Below are 23132 nucleotides of genomic sequence, written 5' to 3' on the forward strand. Positions count from 1 at the left end.
CCTCGACCCTCCGGCTTGGTGTGGAGCGGCGTCGATCTTGTGCAGGGGGACGTGGAGACCCCCACCCTTTGTGGAGAAGCTCCTTAGTGGAAAGCGGGATCAAGGTGACCATGATTGTGTTCACGGAAGAGACTTGTTGATTGCCGGGAAGCAATACTCTTCGTGAGTGCTTCAACAACGTAGATGTAGGGGCGCCTTTGTGGCAATCCAAACCACGGGATAAATCTTTGTGTCGAGAGTTTACTTCCTCTCATTTCTATATGTCATTCGCGCACCGCTCCGGGCGCAGCCAGGGTGTCCACGATAGCAAAAAGTTTTTACACCGTCCGATGGTGAACATGTGGCTCACATTTACCCCACCCGCATAGTCTTGTAGCGGTAAATATCTCGCTTCCGGAGTTTTCTTCTACCACCCCGATGCCTCTCCGGTCTCCAGTCTCGGTGCCCGCGGTGGTGGCGAGGGCGACGGCCACGGCGGCTGCAGCGTTCCGAGGGAGGCCAGTGCCCGTGGCGGCGCTCACCTCCCTCCCCTCCGTCACCGTGTCCTCCACCTCCTCCGCTTGCCGCCAGGCTCCATGTGGCCGCCATCAAGGCCACCAAACGGATGTTGTGGAGGCGGCAGTAGGGAGCCTGCAACCAGATCGATGCGGTGGCGCAAATGACCCGATGCAGTCAGATCCATTGCCGTTCCCCGCCATCCGAGCCGTGGGCGAGTCTCGCCGCCACACCGCCTTCCTCGCACTCTCACCGCCCTGCCCGTCGCTTGCCTCCTCGCCGCCCCATCTCTCACCGCCGCCGGCCCGATGCGACCGAGCCGTCGACGTGCGTCTCGACCTTCGTTCCCCGTCGTCCGAGCCGTGCCTCCCTCACGCGCGTGGGGCCTGCCCCCGCTTGCCTCCCTCGCCGCCGCCGGCCCGATGCAGCTGAGCCGTGGCCGCCCATTGTGGTTGCCGTAGTCCTCGATGCACTACTAGAAAAATGCCCTTGGGTACCGGTTGAAAGTGCCCTTTGGTACCGGTTTCTTGAACCGGTACCCCGAAAGCGGTACCAAAGGCTCGAGCCTTTGGTACCGGGTAAAACAACCGGTACCTATGGCTAAAATATTCACACAAAATATCCTTTGGTTGTGATTTGAACCCGCGACCTCTAGCCTCACGCGTTGCTACTTTACCATCTCACCTACGCAGCAGTTCTGATTGAGAAGGAGATATTTTCCTTTTGAACTATAGAGAGCCTTAGGTACCACCAACCGGTAGGTACCTGTTGGTGGTACCACCCGTTACTAATATAAAAGTTACCACCCGGTACCTATAGACAGCCTTAGGTACCGGTTGGTAATAGTAACCGGTACATAAGGCTCATTCATAGATTCCATCCACCCTAAGGTACCGGTTCATCTCTGTACTGGTACTTTTGGGTGGACCTAAGGTTTGTTTTCTAGTAGTGATGGAGCAGCAGCATCCCCGTCGCAGCCTAGGAGTTCCGCGCCATGCATCTTCTGATGTTCAGTTTCAGTTACAGGAAGAAGCCATTGAATTGAACGTTTGATCAGAAACACCAGTAGGAGAAAGCTATGTGTAAGTGAAACTGCATTCTTAGATGGATTGGTTTTTTTTTTCACATCTATAATAGTTGATGTGGAGTTATTTACTATTTTGGTTCCCAAGATGGACCAATAATCTAAGTGCTGCCCAACATATTTTGCAAACAGTTAGCACATGCTAATTTGTCAGTTACTTTCCAGTATCGGCTTTTAGTGGAATCACATTTTTAGATATTATAATTTGTACACATAAACTGGGTGCTCATTTTAAAGTGCTTTATCTATAAAAAAGCTAGGGGTGTCAGTGAGACTGGCTGATAGGGTGAAATACATGAAGTTGTGCTCGAGGTGTGCAGTATCTTAGCAGATCAAGAATCAAATTCTTGACCCTGTGGATGTAAGACCTGCAATTTTCATTGGCTATTATGTTAGATTTTCATGTGCTTAGAGAGTAATCAATTTAGTACATGGTCCTTCAACATACCTTTTGTGACTAAGCTACAAGTTGCAGTATTGCAGGATCACCCTTGGCTATCATTTCTGCTGCTACAGGCCAGCAAGGACAAGCAGGGAGCAAGCATTGATACAGACTCTTAGGTTCTAAGTTTGGAGCAAACTGTTTACCCATCTGGTTCTATGCTACATCCTTTGATCAGAATTAACTTCACAGCAACAAGGAAAAAGCCATGTAAGTGAACCTCTACTGCATTCTTAGATGGATCATTTTTTTTGCCTCATCTATATAATGATTGATGTGTAGTTATTGACTAATTTGGTTCCATAAATGGACTAATGATTTAAGTGTTGCCCAGAATATTTTGCAAAGTAGTTTGGCACATGTTAATTTGCCATCTAAATTCCAGAATCAACCTTTCCATCAGCCAAATACATAGCCCCCCAAAACAAATACTGTTATGTTCGATTATAGTTACTGTGGTTCACATTCTATTGATGTCCCCAATTACAGCTGCTATCCAGTTACTATGGTTTAGCTCCAACCCATGCTTTCTGTTTTTTCTTGCTAGAATCAGAACACCTTTTTTTTCCCAATATGGGTGCAGCAGTATGCTTGAATCTCTTACAACTACCTGCTTCCTCCAAATCTAGAAACCGAACATATGGATGCTCCAAATGCCTGATTTACTGATAAACACTCAGATTTAAAAATAGTAACTATGTTTCATCCAAAGAATTCAAGTGACTTATATGTTGATAATACCCAGCTAAAGATTTCGCAAAATATGCTTCCATGTACAATGGCAGCTTTTTTTTAAAATTGATAGTACATATTCAGCAGCAACCTTTATTCAACCTAAACTGACCAATGCAAACTAATTGATAATGCCAAATAAAATAGGAAGGCATAGTACGCGCGCTGCTCTAAGACAATGACATCCTTGCAGTTCTCACTGTGCCAAATAGAATTCAGACCGTTATTTTATTACTTTTTGTTTGAGAAATTTCCATATAAAATTTGTTCCTGTTTGTGTGTTCAATTTACTTAAATCCTTGATGACCATTATAGTTTGTTGTCTGCAGAGTAAAATTAGTGTGCATATTTACGCGAGCTCATAGACTAATCACCTTGCCACTGATGTTTCAGGGAAAAAATGGTTCCAGCTAAAAGCTCTGCATTTTGGTAAGCTTCTCTTCCTTCTTGCTTTTATTTATCCATGATATCTGCTAACAATGTTAGCTGCTCTTGATTACTTTCTATTCTGAGAAATTTTCATATTAGTATGTGCTATTGTGTATAAGTTCAGTTTAGTATACCATCTAATCTGAATATATAATGCCTGGTTTTGTCTAGGAAAACAAGACCAAAGCAAAACCATTCCAATGCTTAGAGCACTAAGCTAAATTGGAAAAAGGTTGCCATATGCCATCATCTGCTCCTACCTTGATACCTTGCAATTGACATCAAGTTATCACTAATTCGAGTTAAATTGCAATGATTGCAGATCAGTAGGACAACCATTCCAAAGACTTTACATTCAGCACTACCTGTGCCGGAAGATATAATAGGCAGTAAGATATAGCTGTGTATTGCACATGAGAAATAATTGTAATATTATATATGCCTACTAATATATAGACATACCACGCTAATGCTACATTTATATATATTAATTTCGTCCTACCTTAATCTAATGATGGCTAGGCGCGCCAAGGCACGCGCAAAGTACTCGTCTCTCCTATTTAAGCTTCCGTATTTCATATTGCAACTTGAGTGTCTTTACTTTCTTAGTGTAGTATCTTGCTACGATTGACTCTAGATTGCAAAACTCTTTTGGGACGAGGGTTTCACACTAGAAGAACCGTAGTTGCACATCTAGATAGTATGCAATAGTTTAATTTTATGTGCAAATTAGTTGGAGCCATAGGTTAAAATTTTAAATTGCCTAATTCACCCCTCCCCTTTTAGGCCAGAGCACCCGATCACTTTCAATGGGCATCTGTGCAGCGATCTGGATCTCAAAGTCTGAAACTGATCAATGCAGATCATTCTTATATTCAATCAATGCAATCACATAATTAAGTCAACAGCATAGTTTCTTTCTCTTCTATTCCGACTTCCGAGACATGGTGCAGGCCGGAAATGGTTGGGAGTTGAGTGTGCTCTGTAAGGATTGTGGCCCAAGAAGGGGGTTGAATTGGGACTTTTTCAAATTTCTATCTAGTCCTTAACCTAGAATAGTATTGCCCAATCTATAAATTTGAAACCTAGTCACTAGAGCATGCTAGCACAAGGTCCTTAGGTAGGTAAACACACTATCATGATCATGTTGCTTAAAAGATATCACACTAGCAAGATCAAAACCTAAGCAAAAGATCACACTACCAAGCAAGTTGTCCTAGTCAAACTACAAGATATCAAAGACAAGAGTAACAACAAAAGGATTTAATTGCTTGAAATAAAAGTAAGAGACATGAGACAACCGGATTTTTTCCCGTGGTATCGAGGAGTTGACGCTCCCCCTAATCCACGTTGGAGCGCCCATACAAGGGTATAGCTCCCTTGCTTCACCAAGGAGCAAGTGATCACTAAGAATGCTCTTTCTCCATCTCCGGAACGGCGAGCTTCACACCGTGTACAATCTTCTTGTCTTGGGGCTCCCACAAACACCAAGAGCTCACCAAGAACCTCCCGATCACCAAGACCGGCTAGGTGCCGTCAAACACCAAGAGTAACAAGCTCCTAAGCCTTCACTTGACCTACACTTAGTTGGTCCTAGCTCAAGCACACTTGCTACACTTGCAAAGGATGGATTCTTCAAGGTTGAAGCACAAACAAAGTGCTAGATCTTCTCTTGTTTGCTCAAAGCACTTTCTCTTCTTCTCAAGGGTGGCCTCAAGTATTCAGGGTGTCAAAGGCAACTGAAATGAGCCATGGGGTGCCCTTATATAGAGTGGAAAGAGTTATATAGCCGTTGGAAGTCCACTGCAGAAAAACCGTGAGCACTGGAAGAACCGATGGGTGTCAGGTTTGAGGCGTCGGTTCAACCGGTCTCTTTGTGTCCAAATTGTAGCCGTTGGGGTTCTGACACAGTATTTAGGCTTGCTTCATTGCACCGGTGCATGCTCCATAGGGGCATCGGTTCAACCGGTGCTGAAGAGGTTCACTGATCAACTCAAACAAGCTCTTTGGAACATAGGACGTCTAATGCACCGGTGCTTTGATTCTGAAGCGTCGGCTCAACCGGTGCTGAAGAGAAGTTGAAGTCCACCAAAACATGCTCTCTGGAACAAGGTACATCCAATGCACCGGTGCTTATCTTTTGACCGTCGGTTCAACCGGTGCTATAGAGTTTTTGACTTGATTCCTTTCTGCATCTAGAGAAGATAGACCGACAGGGCATCGGTCCTTCCGCCAAGCATCGGATGCTCCGACGCTAGGGCACCGGTTCAACCGGTGCTGCTGTTTTTCTTTGTTTTCAGCTGAATTGACTTGGATTCGAATGTAACTTCGATTGTTTCTTCTTCCAAGCGTTGTGTTAACGTCTATTGACCATCTTTTGCTGTTCTTGAGTGAGTGTGCAAGATTTCTAAAGCCAACTCAATTTTGATCAAGCTACTAACTCATGAACCCCTCTTAATAGTACGGTCAAGAACTAAAAACTATAAACCCTAGCTAAATCAAGTGTCCTTCATCTCCTTGTGACACTTGAGACTAGAAAGGTCCTTAACCTTTAGAATTGAGTCCTCGGCACGCATGGTTGTTCCGAATTGAGGGGTCTCTTTTCGCATTTCATATGAGACTAAATTAATCATTAATTTTTCCTTCAAAACACATGTTAGTCGCATACGGTTGTCATTAATCACCGAAACTTACCATTAACATCTATCGGCCTAGATGCACTTCAATCTCCTCCTTTTTGGTGATTGATGACAACACAAAGTAGAGATACACAAGATATGAAATTGAAAGCGATAAACAAGCATGCATTACTTGAAAAAAAGCACATGTAGGGACATGTCAACACAGAGCATACACAATATCCAAAAAACATGTCCATACACAAAATCCATGAAGATCCAATCATGCCACAAACCACCAAGCTCCCCCTATCTCTACTCCCCCTATCTATCTCCCCCTTTGGCAACAAAGCACCAAAAAGAAAGGTGATCTAATCCTGAGCTGGAGAAGGCGGGGTCTTCCGGCTGGGTCCGGTGGAAAACTGAGCGGCGGAGTCGTCGGCGTCGTCGTCCGTCCAGTCGTCGTCGACCGAAGAGGACTTCTGCTCGACCGGAGTCGTTGGAGCAGCAGAAGTAGTTGGAGTAGCGGTAAAAGCTGGCTCAGCGATGACCGTGGAGTCCGTCGGAGGAGCAGACGTTACGGGAGTCAGGTCTGGCTGAGTAGGGCGCACGACGGACGGACGGAGCACCTCAGGCTGAGAAGGTGAGTCGAACGTGAGTGACTGAGCTGAAGGGTGCTGTAGCTGATGCAGAACCTGCTACTGTCTGAGGAACTCTGCACGCTGCTCGGCGGTCTAAATACTAGGCTGTGGAGCATGAGCCGGAGAAGCAGTAGGAACAGGTCTGGCAAACAACCCGGTCTGAAGAAGTGGTGACATCGGAAAGGATGACAAGGGTGTCTGCACAAAGCCGCCAACGGGTGGAGCAGGAGCTGTGGGGTCAAACTGGAGCTGCTGGGGTGTGGGGAGCTGAGGTTCAGGCAGTCCAGTGTGACGGTATAGCTGACCGAAGCATCCCGAGAAGAATGTGAACATCTGCTGCTGAATCTGGGACTGCTGTTGTAGCTGTAGCCTCATGGACTCCTGCTGTTGTCGAATCCCCTCAAGCACTAATGTCTGGGCCTCCTGCTGGCGAGCCTGCTCGGCTTGCATACTCAGCTGAGCTGCAGCAAACCGGTCCTGCTGGTCAGAGAGCCGAGTAAGTATAGCTGCAAGAGAGTCTGGCTGTGTGACCTGTGCAGTGGTAACTGGAGGAGCAGGGGCTCGTGCTGCACCGGAGGATCCTGCCTCATCGTCATGAGCACCTCGAGGAACAGTAACAGTGGGAATGAAATCCTCGTCATCCTCTGAGTCCTCTGAGTCTGTGACCAGGTAGTGTGGGAGCTGGGCCTCTGCTGCTGCTAGTGAAGCGTCCTCGGCTGCTGTCGGATCGCCTGCAACTCTACCCTCAGCCAAGATACGCTCATCCAGAACTCGCTGTGCTCGGCGCTGGCCTCTCGAGCCACGACGACCGTCTCGAGGAGTAGCAGGTGAGTAAAAACTGAAGTGTGTCCTCGACTGCTCCAGCTCATCCATATGCTTATTCTGACTGAGCTGAGCAAGAATCCAGCAGATCCAATGAGCAAAAGGATGGCGACGGTGAACTGTCATCCCATCCAGAATCACGTCCTCTAGCTCGCAGATGAAGAAGTCGACTAGGTCAAAGTCACGACCTGTCATGATATACAATAAGAGCCACTGCTGCAGAGCTGTAATCCCCTCGTTGTATCCAATCCGGAACAGCAGACTCTTCCTCAAAGTAAGATGGATAGAGTGTGCCACGGGAGTTAGCCTGTCCGGAGTCCTCGGTGTGCCAGGCAGGAAGGGCTGCTGAAAGAGAACACTAATCTCTTCGTCAGATGGGACGTGAGACTCATGAGGACATCGAGGAGGCACCGTGCTGCCATAAGCCTGATAGTGCACGAAGTGTGGCTCCTCAGCAATCTGAACTCCAAGCAGGATAGCCAGTCGAGCTCGGGTCAAACGATAGTGCCTCTCCTGGAACATGAAGTCAATAAACTGCCGGTCCTCCTCAATAAACAGAGTGGCGTAGAAAACTCGAACCCACTCTCGAATGTATCTGGACCTCTCACTGAGTAGAGCAGGCAATCCATCATACCTCTCGAAGACAGGAAGCACTGGAGTCCCACCTGCTGCTACACGCATAGCCACCCAGTGGAGCAACTTGTGCTCACTGATCTTGATATCCAACTGGCAGTAGGTGTGGTAAAAAGACTCCTGGAGCAGAATGTGAAAGCGACGATCAACTCCAATGTCTCTCTGCTCGGGAAACCACTGCTCCGGGGTGACATATCTCAGTCTCTTAACCCTAGGTCCTGGAATACCCATGAGATCAAATAACTCAACCTCGGGCAGTTCCTCACCACTGTCCTGACCTCCTGCCTGAGTGCCACTGCTGGTGTGCTGCTGCTGTGCATGACCTGCTCCCCTCTGAGTACCACCACCTCGAGTCCGTGGACGAGAGCGGGACTTAGGTGAGATCTGAGCTGTCTGAGTACGTCCTGAGCGATGTAACTGCTGCTGTGGCTCCCCCTGAGCCTGTGGATCCCTAATCCGAAGTGATCCCTGCCTGTCTGCTGCGTCTGCAACTGCCTCAGCTTGCTCTCGCTCGCGGTCCTCATGGGTGCGCTTCTTCTTCTTCTGCACAACCATCTTACCCTTACCCTTCTTGTCACCAGCCATCTGTCATAGAGAGGCAAACACAAGGATTTTGATTTGAGCCTATGACGTGAATTCTAGTGGATAGCTGTCGATAAAACATACTAAACGAGATTTCGTAGTGGAGAGCAAGAGTGTGATTTGTGCAAGGTAAGTGATATGTGAGAACATGTGTGTAAAGAATAAGAAAAAGAAGATACACCACATTCTAGGAGGAGCAGTTCATACCCTAATGGATTAAGCGAGGAAGAATCGACAAAATCGACACAAATTGTCTTGGGGACAATCTGTCGAACAACTTGAGTGCAGATGAGCACAAGACGGGAGGGGCACGATGAACTTGGTTTCCTGTGCTCTAGGAGATCCAGAGGAGGATGGAGGTGCACGGCATGGAGAATGGCGTGCTAGTGCTGCAGGCGGCGGCGCTGGACCTTGCTGGCGGCGGCGCGCGGTTGTTGCAGGAGCGGCGCGGGTGTGGCGCGAACGCGGCGTGCGGGCGGCGCAGGGAATTGGCAGCGCCGGCGGCTAGGAGTGGCGAGCAGGCGGCGCGTGAGCGGCGGCGGAGGGGCGGCGCAGGAGTGGCGGCGGCGAGCGGCGTACGGGCGCGGGTGCAAGGGCGGCGCTTTTGCGAGGAGGAAGAAAGAACGTGTGAAACTGACGCGTGGGGCCCGCGGAAGGGTTAAGTGAAAACAGAACGAGCGGGCCCGCCAACCCTAAGCTCCGGAAGGTCCGATGGTTCGGAGATAAGAGCATCGGCATATCCACCGGTGTAACTTTGACCAGATCTATTTGAGAAGAAAACGAGGTCAACAGGGGCACCGGAAGAACCGGCACTGAGGCATCGGAACATCCGACGGGCGTCGGTGCAACGGCAAGAGTAAGGACCAGAGACGCTGCAAAGGCCAAAACTCCACGCAGTAGCACCGGTTGAACCGATGCTGAGGCGTCGGTTCATCTGCCAACCATCGGATGCACCGGTGGCCATCGGTGTAACGGTTGGAGGTTGTTCCAGAGGCGATGCAGAGACCGAGCTACGAAGACTTTAAGCACCGGTTGAACCGATGCAATGAAAAACCAGGCGTCAGTTTAACCGGTGGTTAAGGAAAATTTCTGCTGAACTACAAACTCTACTTCTGATCCAAATTTTCAAAACCAAAGCCATAAACACTCAATTTGGACCATTTTCGAGAGACAACCTCACCCCTCAAACACTCATACTAAGTGCTCGCAAGCTTTTACATAAACATAGGCAAATTAAGATCCAAGAGAGGTTTAAACACAAAAACCAAATGTATGAGCCACTTTGCCTATGAACTTAGAGATAGAAACTTTAAGTTCGATAGGACGTGACTCAAATAGGCATGAAAGCGCAACATTGATCGTATCACTCTTGTGGAGATGATATATCATATTTAGCATGAATATCTTTCTCGAAGTGTGATTTGTTCCCTTGTGATGCTACTAACGTGATGCAATGCCAATGCAAAGCTAGAAATTAAACATGGATGCATTCTATATGACAAGCACATGCATTGCAAAAATTTAAATCTATCTTGTCAAGTTTGAAACCTCGGCAAGCTTCTTCATGATGAACCATTCTTCATGCCATGAGCAAAACCAAGACCACCGGCTCATGCAAGACCCATGTTCATCACTATCTTGACAAGGTTAGACAAGCCCCTAGCACATGTACATATGAAATGCATCTATATGACAAGGCATTTATATGACGTTAGAAGCATCTAAAACGTTAAGCTCACTTCGCAACCTACAAAAGGTGCTCTCATCTAGAGGTTTGGTGAAGATATCCGCCAATTGATCTTCGGAACGAACACCACAAAGTAGTATATCATTCCTTGCCACATGATCTCTTAGAAAGTGATGGCGAATATCTATGTGCTTGATACAAGAGTGTTGAACCGGGTTATTAGCAATTTTAATGGCATTCTCGTTATCACAAAGGAGTGGGATCCTATCTAATACTACACCATAGTCCAAGAGGCTTTGCTTCATGTAGAGGATTTGAGCACAACAAGCCCCGGCGGCAATATATTCCGCCTCCGCGGTTGACAAGGCCACGGATTTTTGTTTCTTTGACGACCAAGAGACTAAGGAACACCCTAGCAAGTGGCACCCACCCGATGTACTCTTGCGATCCACACGACATCCGGCAAAGTCCGAATCCGAGTATCCCAAGAGTGTAAAACTAGTGCCTTTGGGGTACCACAAGCCTATGCTAGGCGTATGCTTGAGATATCTAAGGATCCTCTTAACCGCACTAATGTGTGATTCCTTAGGATTAGCTTGAAAACGAGCACACATGCATACGCTAAACATGATATCAGGCCTAGATGCGGTTAGGTAAAGAAGCGACCCAATCATAGAACGATAGAGAGTTTGGTCAACCGATTTACCTCCCTCATCCAAGCCTAGATGTCCATTAGTTGGCATTGGAGTCTTGATCGGCTTTCAATCATCCATCTTGAATTTCTTGAGAATATCCTTTGTATACTTTTCTTGATGGATGAAAGTCCCTTCCTTCAATTGCTTGATTTGAAATCCAAGGAAGAAATTGAGCTCACCGATCATGGACATCTCAAATTCCCTAGCCATCATTTCTCCAAATTCTTTGCAAAGAGTGGGGTTAGTTGAACCAAAAATGATATCATCAACATAAATTTGACATACGAATAGCTCTTCATTGATGATTCTTGTGAATAGAGTTGTATCCACCCTCCCGATCTTGAAGCCCTTGTTAAGAAGAAAGTCACGAAGGCGTTCATACCAAGCCCTTGGCGCTTGCTTGAGCCCGTAGAGCGCCTTGTGCAACCTATAAACATGGTTAGGATATCTAGGGTCTTCAAACCCGGGAGGTTATTCAACAAACACCAACTCATTAATAAAGCCATTTAAGAACGCACTCTTCACATCCATTTGAAAGAGTTTCATGTTATGATGTGAAGCGTACGCTAAAAGGATACGGATGGCTTCAAGTCTTGCAACGGGGGCAAAAGTTTCACCAAAGTCCAATCCTTCAACTTGTGCAAAGCCCTTTGCCACAAGTCTTGCCTTGTTGCGAATCACTACACCATGCTCATCTTGTTTGTTGCGGAAGACCCACTTAGTACCAATGATATTCTTCTCTTGAGGACGTTCTTCAAGAACCCAAACTTCATTGCGGGTAAAGTTGTTGAGCTCTTCTTGCATGGCCATCACCCAATCCGGGTCCTCAAGAGCTTCATCTATATTTGTGGGTTCCAAGTAAGAAACAAAAGAGTAATGTTCACAAAAGGAGGCATATTGATGTCTACGAGCTCTTACTCCACCGGAGGGATTACCCATGACCAAGTCAATGGGATGATTCCTTGAAGTTCTTGTATGCCACTCTTGTGCTTGAGACGTTGATTCTTCTAGTGATTCGTCATCTTCATCTTGAGCTTGGGCTTGTTCACTTGTGATGTGCGTGTCATCAAATGGAAGTTGCTCTTCAACCATTTGTTCATCTTGGACATCATGAAAAGGAGGTGAGGCATCATCTTCTTCATCGGATGACTCATCATGGTGATGTGATGATGTAGACTTGTCTTCATTCTTTGAGTCATCCTTGGAAGTGACTTTAACTTGAGTGGATGAGGCTTGTAGCTCTTCTACCTCCTCCTTTGGCTTGACTTGCCCAATAGCGATGTTCTTCATGACTTCTCGAAGTGGTTCATCACCTACATCATCACAAGAGAAAACTTCCCCTTGGGCGCCATTAGTCTCGTCAAACTCCACATCACAAGTTTCTTCAATCTTGCTTGTAGCACTATTGAATACTCGATATGCTTTGGAGTTTGATGAATAACCAATAAGAAAACCAACATCACATCTACTTTCAAACTTGCCTAGGTGCTTCCTTTTCTTGAAGATGTAGCATTTGCAACCAAACACCCGGAAGTAGGAGATGTTGGGCTTCCTCCCAATGAGAAGCTCATAGGGTGTCTTTCCCAAGAAGCGGTGAAGATAAACTCGGTTGGATGCATGGCATGCGGTGTTGATGGCTTCTGCCCAAAATCTTTGTGAGATGCCATAGTCATCCAACATTGCTCTTGCAAGGGTGATCAATGTCTTGTTCTTCCTCTCCACCACTCCATTTTGTTGGGGTGTGTATGTTGATGAAAACTCATACTTGATCCCCAAGTCGTTGCAAAGCTCTTCTACTTGAGTGTTTCTAAACTCCGTGCCATTGTCACTCCGGACCTTCACAACACTTGACTCAAATTCATTTTGAGCTTGTTTGACAAAAATCTTGAAGATCCCCATAGTCTTGCTCTTGTCCTCTAAAAAGAAAGTCCAAGTATATCTAGAATAGTCATCAACAATTACAAGACAATAGAGATTACCGCCAAGACTTTTGTAGGTGGTTGGCCCAAAGAGATCCATGTGTAGTAGCCCCAAAATTCTTGATGTTGACAAATAAGCCTTCATGGGATGTGATGATGCAAATTGCTTCCCGGCTTGACAAGCACTACACAATTTATTTTTGTCAAATGTAACATCTTTAACACCAAGCACCATACCTCGTTTGAAGGCCTTCTTGAGTTGGCTCATGCCAATATGAGCAATGCGGCGATGCCAAAGCCAACCCATGGAGTTCTTGGAGAAGAGACATGTCGCCAAGCTTGCATCATTTGATGAGAAATCAACAAGGTAAATGTTACCATGTCGAAATCCTTTGAATATTAAGCTCTTGTCCTCCTTGCTTATCACTACAACCTCACTATCACTAAAGGTGCATATTAGTCCTAAATCACAAAGTTGAGCAATAGATAACAAATTGAAACTAACCGACTCAACAAGCAACACATTAGAGATAGAAAGATCCTTGGTTATGGCTATATTATCCAAACCTACCACTTTTCCTTTTGAGTTGTCACCAAAGGTGACATGTTCATAATCGCCCACATCTTCATCTAGTGAGGTGAACATCTTTACATAGCCGGTCATGTGTTGTGTACATCCGCTATCAAGCACCCAATGCTTGCCACCGGCTTTATAGTTCACCTATACAAAAATGAATCACTTTTGAGGTTCGGGAACCCACGCAAGTTTGGGTCCTTTGACATGAGTTACTAAAGCTTTAGGAACCCATAGTTGGCGTGGTAGCTTTCCCTTAATTTGAGTGCCAATAAACTTTGCCTTAACCTTGCCACTTTTAAGCTTACTTAACAAGAAATGATTTTCATTGAATTGAGACTTGTAATTAGGAGGCAAGGTAGGAGGTGGACGAGTAGGAATTGGACACTCCCTTGTGTGATGCCCGGTGACTTGACAATGTTGACAATATGAGCCAACTTTCTTGTTGAAGCATGCCATGAGCTCCGGCGACTTGGGACAATTTTCCGGAGGGTTGGGAAATGATCCAAGTCCATTTGTCCTAAAGTGCCTTGCATTGAGGAAGAGAATCTCCTTATGCAAGTATTCTCCTCTTGTCACATTGAACATGCATTTGGTCATACTTTCAAGTTCCTCTTCAAGTTGTTTCTCCCTATTATGGTTAGTCTTTGAACAAGAAGGAGAAGCATGATGACAAGGAATAGGGTGAGGCAACTCCACAAGATCATCACAAGAAGTAGCTATATTGACTTTGATGACTTTCTTTTGAGTTTCTTTTAGTTCTTCATCCAAAGCATCAAAGGCAAGGTCAAGTTCTTGATATTTCATATTTAAGTTAGCATAATCAAGCTTATGCTTCTTGTTGCATGAAGTGACTTGTTAAGCACAACTACTTCCTTATATTTAACATGCAATACATCATGCTTAACAAGTAGCTTGTCATGCTCCTCTTTAAGTTGCTTGCTAGGAACAATGCTTGTATCATGAGTTTCTACTACCTCATTATGCCTAACAATCAACTCATTATTTGAGGCCTTAAGCTTGGCATATTCAATTTCAAGAATTTTACATTTTGATTTGTACTTCTTGATCACTTGTTGGTACTCTTCTAGGATGTTTTGCACTTCATTAGGAGATAAGCAATGTTCACTTTCATCACTAGAGGAGTCTTCATCATCACTCACCTTGGAGTTACCTCTTACCATGAAGCACATGGGTGGTGGAGGTAGAGGTGCCTCATCACCATCATCTTCATCATCATGCATGGCAATCCCCACAATCTTTTTCTTGGATTCTTCATCACTTGAGTCATCATTTGAGGATTCACCATCCGTGATCCATTCTCCAAAGAAAGCCTTGACCTTCTCTTTTCTTGTGAAAGACCCTTTCTTCTTGTGGTCCTTCTTTTCATAACTTTTCTTTGAAGTCTTGTATTGATTGTCACCATCTTCTTGTTTCTTGTTGAGCTTTGAAGGCTCCAGACAATCATATGAGAGGTGACCATATTTGCCACAATTGTAACAAACTTTCTTGACATTGTCCTTGCTCTTCCGGGTACAAAACTTGTTTTTCTTGGGGTCATAGTTGTACCCTTTCTTGTTCAACCTTGACATCATCTTGAAGGTCTTCCTCATGAGGAGTGCTAGCTCAACATCACCATCTTCATCACTTGAATCTTCATTAGCTTCATCTTCGCTTGAGCTTGGTGATGGAACTTTGCACTTGTTCTTTTTTTTGGACTTATGATCACTCTTAGCTTTGAGTGCAAGATCTCTCTTGTCTTGCGGTGGATCAACTTCTCCCAAGAGGAACATCTCATGAGAGCGAATCTTCCCAACAACATCACTCACTTCAAGCATTTCAAGATCCTTCTCATAGAGCAATGAGGTGACGATGTTGTACTTGGGCTTGTGTAGACAATGTAGGATCTTCCGGATGATGTCACTATTAGACAAAGGAGAAATTTCAAGGGCGTTAATGTCCTCAATAAGCACATTCAATCGAGCAAACATTTGTTCAACCAACTCATTTGGAAGCATTTTGAATTCATTAAGTTTTTCCTTAAGTACTTGATATTTTTCTTCACGAAGCTTTTTAGAACCAACATAGATAGCTTCAAGTGCTTCCCAAATTTCATGAGAGGTCTTTTTGCTATGAACACGAGCAAACATCTCCTCACTAAGAGCATCAAATAAAGCATTCTTTGCTCTAGCACCATATTTAACTTGGTCTTCATTCCAAGGACCGACTATAGGTTTCTCCGTGACCGCCCAAGCGATGGGATTAATAGCCTCAAGGTAACCCGCCATGCGAGCTTTCCAATAAGCATAGTTTCTCCCATCGAGCTTGGCTAGACCACCACTTCCCCCGGCCATGCTCTAGGATTTTAAGCCAAAAAAGAGAGCCCTTGCTTTGATACCAATTGTAAGGATCGTGGCCCAAGAAGGGGGGGGGTGAATTGTGACTTTTTCAAATTTCTATCTAATCCTTAACCTAGACTAGTATTGCCCAATCTATAAATTTGAAACCTAGTCACTAGAGCATGCTAGCACAAGGTCCTTAGGTAGGTAAACACACTATCATGATCATGTTGCTTAAAAGATATCACACTAGCAAGATCAAAACCTAAGCAAAAGATCACACTACCATGCAAGTTGTCCTAGTCAAACTACAAGCAATCAAAGACAAGAGTAACAACAAAAGGATTTAATTGCTTGAAATAAAAGTAAGAGACACGAGACAACCGGATTTTTTCCCGTGGTATCGAAGAGTTGACGCTCCCCCCTAATCCATGTTGGAGCACCCACACAAGGGTATAGCTCCTTTGCTTCACCAAGGAGCAAGTGATCACTAAGAATGCTCTTTCTCCATCTCCGGAACGGTGAGCTTCATACCGTGTACAATCTTCTTGTCTTGGGGCTCCCACAAACACCAAGAGCTCACCAAGAACCTCCCGATCACCAAGACCGGCTAGGTGCCGTCAAACACCAAGAGTAACAAGCTCCTAAGCCTTCACTTGACCTACACTCAGTTGGTCCTAACTCAAGCACACTTGCTACACTTGCAAAGGATGGATTCTTCAAGGTTGAAGCACAAACAAAGTGCTAGATCTTCTCTTGTTTGCTCAAAGCACTTTCTCTTCTTCTCAAGGGTGGCCTCAAGTATTCAGGGTGTCAAAGGCAACTGAAATGAGCCATGGGGTGCCCTTATATAGAGTGGAAAGAGTTACATAGCCGTTGGAAGTCCACTGCAGAAAAACCGTGAGCACCGGAAGAACCGATGGGTGTCAGGTTTGAGGCGTCGGTTCAACCGGTCTCTCTGTGTCCAAATTGTAGCCGTTGGGGTTCTGACACAGTATTCAGGCTTGCTTCATTGCACCGGTGCATGCTCCATAGGGGCATCGGTTCAACCGGTGCTGAAGAGGTTCACTGATTAACTCAAACAAGCTCTCTGGAACATAGGACGTCTAATGCACCGGTGCTTTGATTCTGAAGCGTCGGTTCAACCGGTGCTGAAGAGAAGTTGAAGTCCACCAAAACATGCTCTCTGGAACAAGGTACATCCAATACACCGGTGCTTATCTTTTGACCGTCGGTTCAACCGGTGCTATAGAGTTTTTGACTTGATTCTTTTCTGCATCCAAAGAAGATAGACCGACAGGGCATCGGTCCTTCCGCCAAGCATCGGATGCTCCGACGCTAGGGCACCGGTTCAACCGGTGCTGCTGTTTTTCTTTGTTTTTAGCTGAATTGACTTGGATTCGAATGTAACTTCGATTGTTTCTTCTTCCAAGCGTTGTGTTAACTTCTATTGACCATCTTTTGCTGTTCTTGAGTGAGTGTGCAAGATTTCTAAGGCCAACTCAATTTTGATCAAGCTACTAACTCATGAACCCCTCTTAATAGTACGGTCAAGAACTAAAAACTATAAACCCTAGCTAAATCAAGTGTTCTTCATCTCCTTATGACACTTGAGACTAGAAAGGTCCTTAACCTTTAGAATTGAGTCCTTGGCACGCATGGTTGTTCCGAATTGAGGGGTCTCTTTTCGCATTTCATATGAGACTAAATTAATCATTAATTTTTCCTTCAAAACACACATTAATTGCATACGGTTGTCATTAATCACCGAAACTTATCATTAACATCTATCGGCCTAGATGCACTTCATGTTCCACAGCCTAGTGGCTGCACCAAGAATCAGCTGCCCGGCGCAAAGCCAAGCAGCGAGCAAGTTTGGTGTGGTGTTAGGATAAACCCAGCGCGTGTGCGCGCGAGCTGGTGGTGCGAGCGCGCGTCGCGCGTGCGCGCGCGCGGGCGGTGTGCTCCTTCGCGTGCGTGCGCGAGGCCGTGGCGTGTGTGTTCGTGTGATCGTGTGGCGATCACGTCGGGCGTAGGTGGTCAGAGCGAGCAAGTCGGAGGTCGTTGTGTCTGTTAGAAGCTCCGCCTCGTGCGCGGCATCTGGAGGCCGCGCGGACCGCGTCGTGGGCGCCGTGGCGGAGCTAGCGGATGGCGGCCGTCGAAGTAGGGTAGCGCGTGGTGTAGTGCGCGTCCGCCCGGGGCTATAAAGCCCGTTGTAACCTCGTTGAGCTCTAAGTGCGAGTAATTGAGGTGCGGCGTCCGGCGCCGTGCGTTCGTGCGCAAATCGCTCTCCGTGGTACTGTTCATCTTCCCCAACTCGCCAGCCCAAATTCGTTGCCTGTGTTGCCTAATCCGCGAGCTAATCGTGTCTGGGAGTGTGAGGGAGATGTAGAGCGTCTACGGCGCGCGAAGGTTTGGCCGGGGGATCGCCGGAGGTGCGAGCTCGACGACGACCCCCCCGGCGGAGCTCTGTTCGCCGTCGTCGCGGCGCGAGGCGAAGCTCCAACAATTGGTATCAGAGCCGGTCCATCCGAGGCGCGGCTGGTGGCGGTCTACGGCGTGCGTCGCCGGTGGAGATGAAGAAGGAAGGTCGCCGGCCATCTGGACGCGTGTGCGCGCGTGGTCGACGACGTGTGGCGCAACGTGCGTGTGCGCGCGCGTGGGCGTCGAGTGCGGCAGCGTGTGCGTGCACGCGGCCGTCGAAGTGTTGCGCCACGCGCATGTGTGCGTGCGGGCGTCGGGCGCGGCTAGCGCGTGCGTGCGCGCAGCCGTCAAATGCGTGCTCTGCGCGATCGGGCGGCGACCGTCTTGGGCGCGTGTGGCATGGAAGAACCTCGGCGTGTGTCGCTGAGGAAGAAGACGGTGGCCCGCGGCGGCGACGTGAGGCGTGGCTACCACGAGGAAGAAGATGGCGGGCGCGTGCGGGCGCGTGGGCATCGTGTGCGGCTGGACGTGCGTGCGCCAGATCGTGGAGCGGCGATCGTGAGGCGATCGTCAACGTGATCGTGTGGGCGATCAGGCGTCTGCGGGCGACGCAGCGGCGGCGACCTGCGGCGATGGAGGAGATCGTGGCGGCCACGGCGGACGTCGACGACGAGCCAACCTCTTCCGTGAAGACCGGCGTGGGCGGCGCTGGGTTTAGGGGGAGATTGTTAGGATAAACCCAGCGCGTGTGCGCGTGAGCTGGTGGTGTGAGCGCGCGTCGCGCGTGCGCGCGCGGGCGGTGTGCTCCTTCGCGTGCGTGCGCGAGGCCGTGGCGTGTGTGTTCGTGTGATCGTGTGGCGATCACGTCGGGCGTAGGTGGTCGTGATCAGGGGGAGCTCGTCAGAGCGAGCAAGTCGGAGGTCGTTGTGTCTGTTAGAAGCTCCGCCTCGTGCGCGGCATCTGGAGGCCGCGCGGACCGCGTCGTGGGCGCCGTGGCGGAGCTAGCGGATGGCGGCCGTCGAAGTAGGGTAGCGCGTGGTGTAGTGCGCGTCCGCCCGGGGCTATAAAGCCCGTTGTAACCTCGTTGAGCTCTAAGTGCGAGTAATTGAGGTGCGGCGTCCGGCGCCGTGCGTTCGTGCGCAAATCGCTCTCCGTGGTACTGTTCATCTTCCCCAACTCGCCAGCCCAAATTCGTTGCCTGTGTTGCCTAATCCGCGAGCTAATCGTGTCTGGGAGTGTGAGGGAGATGTAGAGCATCTACGGCGCGCGAAGGTTTGGCCGGGGGATTGCCGGAGGTGCGAGCTCGACGACGACCCCCCCGGCGGAGCTCTGTTCGCCGTCGTCGCGGCGCGAGGCGGAGCTCCAACATGTGGCACATTATTGGCACCAGATAATCCTGAGTTGTTGATGTAATTGTCTTAAATTAATAAAGCTTATCTTATCGTATCCGATCCATTTCGTCCCTAATTGCGTCCCATATATACAGTAGTGGCCTACACAAATTTGAGGAGCAAGATGGGAAAAGTGCTTTCCACTCTCCTCTATACATAGACTACGCTATGTGGCCTGTGGGAGCCTCACTCAATCACCACCATGCTCACTACTCTCTTAGTCTCTCTGCCTTGTCTCTCTAGCTAGGCTCTCTCTACACAAGTAGCCTCCTGTTGCCAAGATGCGCGTGATCGAGGACAAGGGTGGCGCCATCGCTGTGATGCTGGTGTCCCTCTTCTTCATCGGCACCTTCCCGGCCATCATGACTCTCCTGGAGCGCAGAGGCCGGCTTCCCCAGCACACGTACCTCGACTACTCCGTCACCAACCTGCGCGCCGCTGTCCTCATCGCCGTCACCCTTGGCCAGGCCGGAGAGGCCAGACCTGGCATGCCAAACTTCTTCGCCCAGCTCACCCAGGCAAGTTTTTTTTTCCCCTCTCCCTTCAAGCTTCTTCAGTTACACACAGCTGCTTAAGCTGATGCAAGGCAGCTTATGGTACAATGTTCTACTAGTTAGTTATTACTGAGTTTGGCTTGTATTGTGATACCAGATTCATGATAACTGGCCCTCAGTGCTATTCGCAATGGCTGGCGGGCTCGCCCTCGGCCTGGGAAACCTGGTATCGCAGTACGCATGGGCGTTTGCCGGCTTGTCAGTGACCAACATCATCTGCTCCAGCGTGACTGTTGTTATAGGTACTTTACGGTCAATTAAGCACAGTTCTCTGTATGGACCATGAACTAACATTGCTGGTTATGTCTAATTATCATGAACATACATATATGTGTCAGGCACAACCATGAACTATTTTCTGGATGGGCGTATAAATCGAGCCGAGATCCTCTTCCCCGGCGTAGCGTGCTTCCTCGTCGCAGTCTTCCTCGGTGCTGCAGTCCATTCTTCTAATGCCAAGGATGACGAGCAGAAGCTAAGCACGTCAGGAACCCTGTTTCTGCAACAAATGAGTGCTCTCCCCTTGATGCTGCATTCTGTTGAGCAGCATTGAGCTCCTCACTAATATCAATGAGCACAACTATTATTATTTGTCTACTACAGGGTGGAGAGGAGAGGCGTCGTCGAACTGAGCAGCGATTTTGCTGGCAAAGGTAGTATTAGATACATCATATTCATATGAAACAAGAATCGATTAGTTGTACTTGTACCTAGCGGTGGGTAAAAGGCTTTAAAATTTAGCCTGGTTAATCTAAAGGTCAGATAAAAAAAAGGGCTTGGTTCTTATCTTATACAGTTTTGAACTAAAAATATATCAGGACGAGGTTGGATTATCCTAGGCTGTACCATACCATAAATAACTTTGGAACCCTGATCATTCTTTCCCAGCTATAGTGTTACCGGATCCTGAACAACCGGAGAACGGAGGCGGTGGCGACGATTGCGATGCTGTTGGCCAAGCAAAACCTGGTACAGCTGAGTTCATTATCCAGGTTGAGAAGAAGCGATCGATAAAGGTCACGCTCGATCTGCAATCGCATTCTGAAGATTTAAGCTTAGGCAACACCAGCTAGCGTGCTAGCTCTCAACAAGTCTCTCGATCACACACTTGGTGAGGCGCATGCAGGTGTTTGGCTCCGACAAGCACAAGCTGCTGGGGCTCGGCCTGGTCTTCTTCGCCGGCGCCTGCTTCTCCCTCTTCGCCCCGGCGATCAACCTGGCCACCAACGACCAGTGGCACGCCCTGAGGCGCGGCGCGCCGCACCTGGTCGTCTACACCGCCTTCTTCCACTTCTCGCTGTCCGCTTTCGCGCTCGGCTTCGGCCTCAACCTCTGGTTCCTGTACCGGCCGATGGCCGGCGTGCCGGCCTCCACCGTGGGAGCCTACGCCGGGGACTGGAACGGCAGGCCCTGGGCACTCCTGGCACGGCTGCTCTGCGGGTTTGGGAACGGGTTCCAGTTCATGGGCGGCCAGGCTGCTGGGTACGCTGCTGCTGATGCAGTCCAGGTACTCGACGATGTTCAATTTCTTCAGAGTTTCGGTCACGAGCTGTATGTAACTGCTACAGGATTTCTGTTTCTTGTTGCCAATTGGTACGCACAACTTTTGGTGTTGTGTGAGCAGGCGCTGCCGCTGGTCAGCACGGTCTGGGCGGTCATCTTCTTCGGGGAGTACCGGAGGTCTTCGAGGAAGACGTACCTGCTGCTGGCGGCCATGCTGTCGATGTTCGCGGTGGCTGTTGCAGTTCTAATGGCTTCAGCGGGGCGTAGGAAATCTTGACACCCAATGTCTTTGCTAAGTGTCCAGTTAATGTAACCTGCAACTGATGATGCGACTATACGAGGGACGACGCAAGTCCTTGTGAGCAATTATTTTTGACGAGGTTAAAGCGCGACCCGTCGTGCCAAGAGCATAGCGCGCGACACCATTTTTCTGGGTTTTTGCCTTCCACGTGCAGTACTCGCAGTACTATTTTAGCAAATCAATGTCTTGTTTCCTCCTGAGCTCAGCATCCTTTTCAACCTTTTTAGTATAAAATATTCTTCTAAAAAATATATTATCTCCTTCATACGAGCTCCGATTGAAATATCGATTGCACCGTTATGTTCTACGTGATGAGATGGTCAAAACTAGATCCCACTTGCATATATTTTGAAGATGTTTTGAACTGGTAGCAAGTTGCTATATATTATACACATAAGTTGCCACAAAAATAGGAGGTTTCATACACATAAGTTGCCACACATATTGAATATAAGTTGCCACACATATAAGACAAAAGTTTTTCAAAAAATATTTATAAATTATCATAAAAATAAAGTTGCCACAAAAAATTAATCTGTTATAAACATAAGTTGTCACAAACAAAATCTATCATATGCATAAGTTGTCACGAACAAAATGTAATGCATATAAGTAGTAGAAAAAAGAGTAAATATCGAACTCATAAGTTTTTATATAAATTGTCATAGAAATAAGAGTTGTCACATACGCATAATGAAAGTTGCTAAAAAACAGAATTTTTCTTGTGCACATGAGTTGCCATACGTATAAGATATAAGTTACCACACATATAAGATAATAGTTACAAATAATATTTATAAGTTGTTACAAAAACAAAATTGGCTCAAAATCATAATTTGTTATGAACATAAGTTGTCACAAAAATAGAATAGTAATATACATAAATTGTCGCAAACATAATAAGTCATACACTTTAGTAGTAAAAGAAGAGTAAGTTGTCGTACACTTATAAAATTTTTCCACATGTATAAAAAAAAGTTGCCCCACAACAGCACGTGTTATACACATGAGTTGCCCCACATATAAGATACAAGTTATTCAAATAAAATAATCATACACTTATATATATATAAGTTGATACAAAACAATAGTTGATATACATATAAGTTGTTACTATATTAATATGATATACACATAAATTGCTACAAAAGAGAGTAAATCATTACATAAGTTGCTACTAGCGTAAAATATCGTTAAAACATATTCAAGTGCGGTCTAGTTTTGTTCGGCTCGTCTTATAAAACATATTGGTGCAATCGGTTCTCGA

The 23132-nt window shown here is 47.1% G+C and overlaps 1 protein-coding gene and 1 long non-coding RNA gene across 4 annotated transcripts; one reads left to right on the forward strand and one right to left on the reverse strand.

The window, feature by feature from the left end:
• The first annotated feature begins 1440 nt into the window (after positions 1-1440).
• On the forward strand, positions 1441-21945 carry LOC120699558 (ureide permease 1-like). Of its 3 annotated transcripts, none has more exons than XM_039983569.1 (12): positions 1441-1577; positions 2055-2231; positions 3069-3182; positions 3354-3414; positions 3505-3571; positions 19751-20025; positions 20159-20303; positions 20400-20544; positions 20665-20714; positions 20950-21077; positions 21188-21568; positions 21686-21945. In XM_039983569.1, exons 6-12 carry the CDS (start codon positions 19789-19791, stop codon positions 21839-21841), a joined length of 1242 nt encoding a protein of 413 aa, XP_039839503.1. In that variant the 5' UTR covers positions 1441-1577; positions 2055-2231; positions 3069-3182; positions 3354-3414; positions 3505-3571; positions 19751-19788; the 3' UTR covers positions 21842-21945. The 3 variants fall into 3 exon arrangements, 2 of the variants coding, with proteins under 2 accessions (XP_039839503.1, XP_039839502.1); XM_039983568.1 differs by having other exon boundaries at positions 3147-3182; XR_005685494.1 differs by lacking the exons at positions 19751-20025; positions 20159-20303; positions 20400-20544; ... (2 more) ...; positions 21188-21568; positions 21686-21945 and having other exon boundaries at positions 3083-3182; positions 3505-3689.
• Positions 4034-17576, reverse strand: LOC120699559. Its single transcript, XR_005685495.1, has 3 exons — positions 17510-17576; positions 12109-12114; positions 4034-4162 (listed from the first exon to the last, which is right to left on the reverse strand). It is a non-coding gene; the product is annotated as an uncharacterized LOC120699559 (long non-coding RNA).
• Positions 21946-23132: the final 1187 nt, after the last annotated feature.

This window comes from Panicum virgatum, chromosome 3K (assembly GCF_016808335.1).
Source record: "Panicum virgatum strain AP13 chromosome 3K, P.virgatum_v5, whole genome shotgun sequence".
Taxonomy (NCBI): domain Eukaryota; kingdom Viridiplantae; phylum Streptophyta; class Magnoliopsida; order Poales; family Poaceae; genus Panicum; species Panicum virgatum.

Excerpts from the sequence above, each read along its gene's own strand:
- LOC120699558 (XM_039983569.1), top strand. The coding sequence starts at position 19,789 with ATGCGCGTGATCGAGGACAAGGGTGGCGCCATCGCTGTGATGCTGGTG. Across the intron at positions 20,304-20,399 it reads CAGCGTGACTGTTGTTATAG|GCACAACCATGAACTATTTT; the intron begins GTACTTTACGGT and ends TATATGTGTCAG. Across the intron at positions 20,545-20,664 it reads GACGAGCAGAAGCTAAGCAC|GGTGGAGAGGAGAGGCGTCG; the intron begins GTCAGGAACCCT and ends TGTCTACTACAG.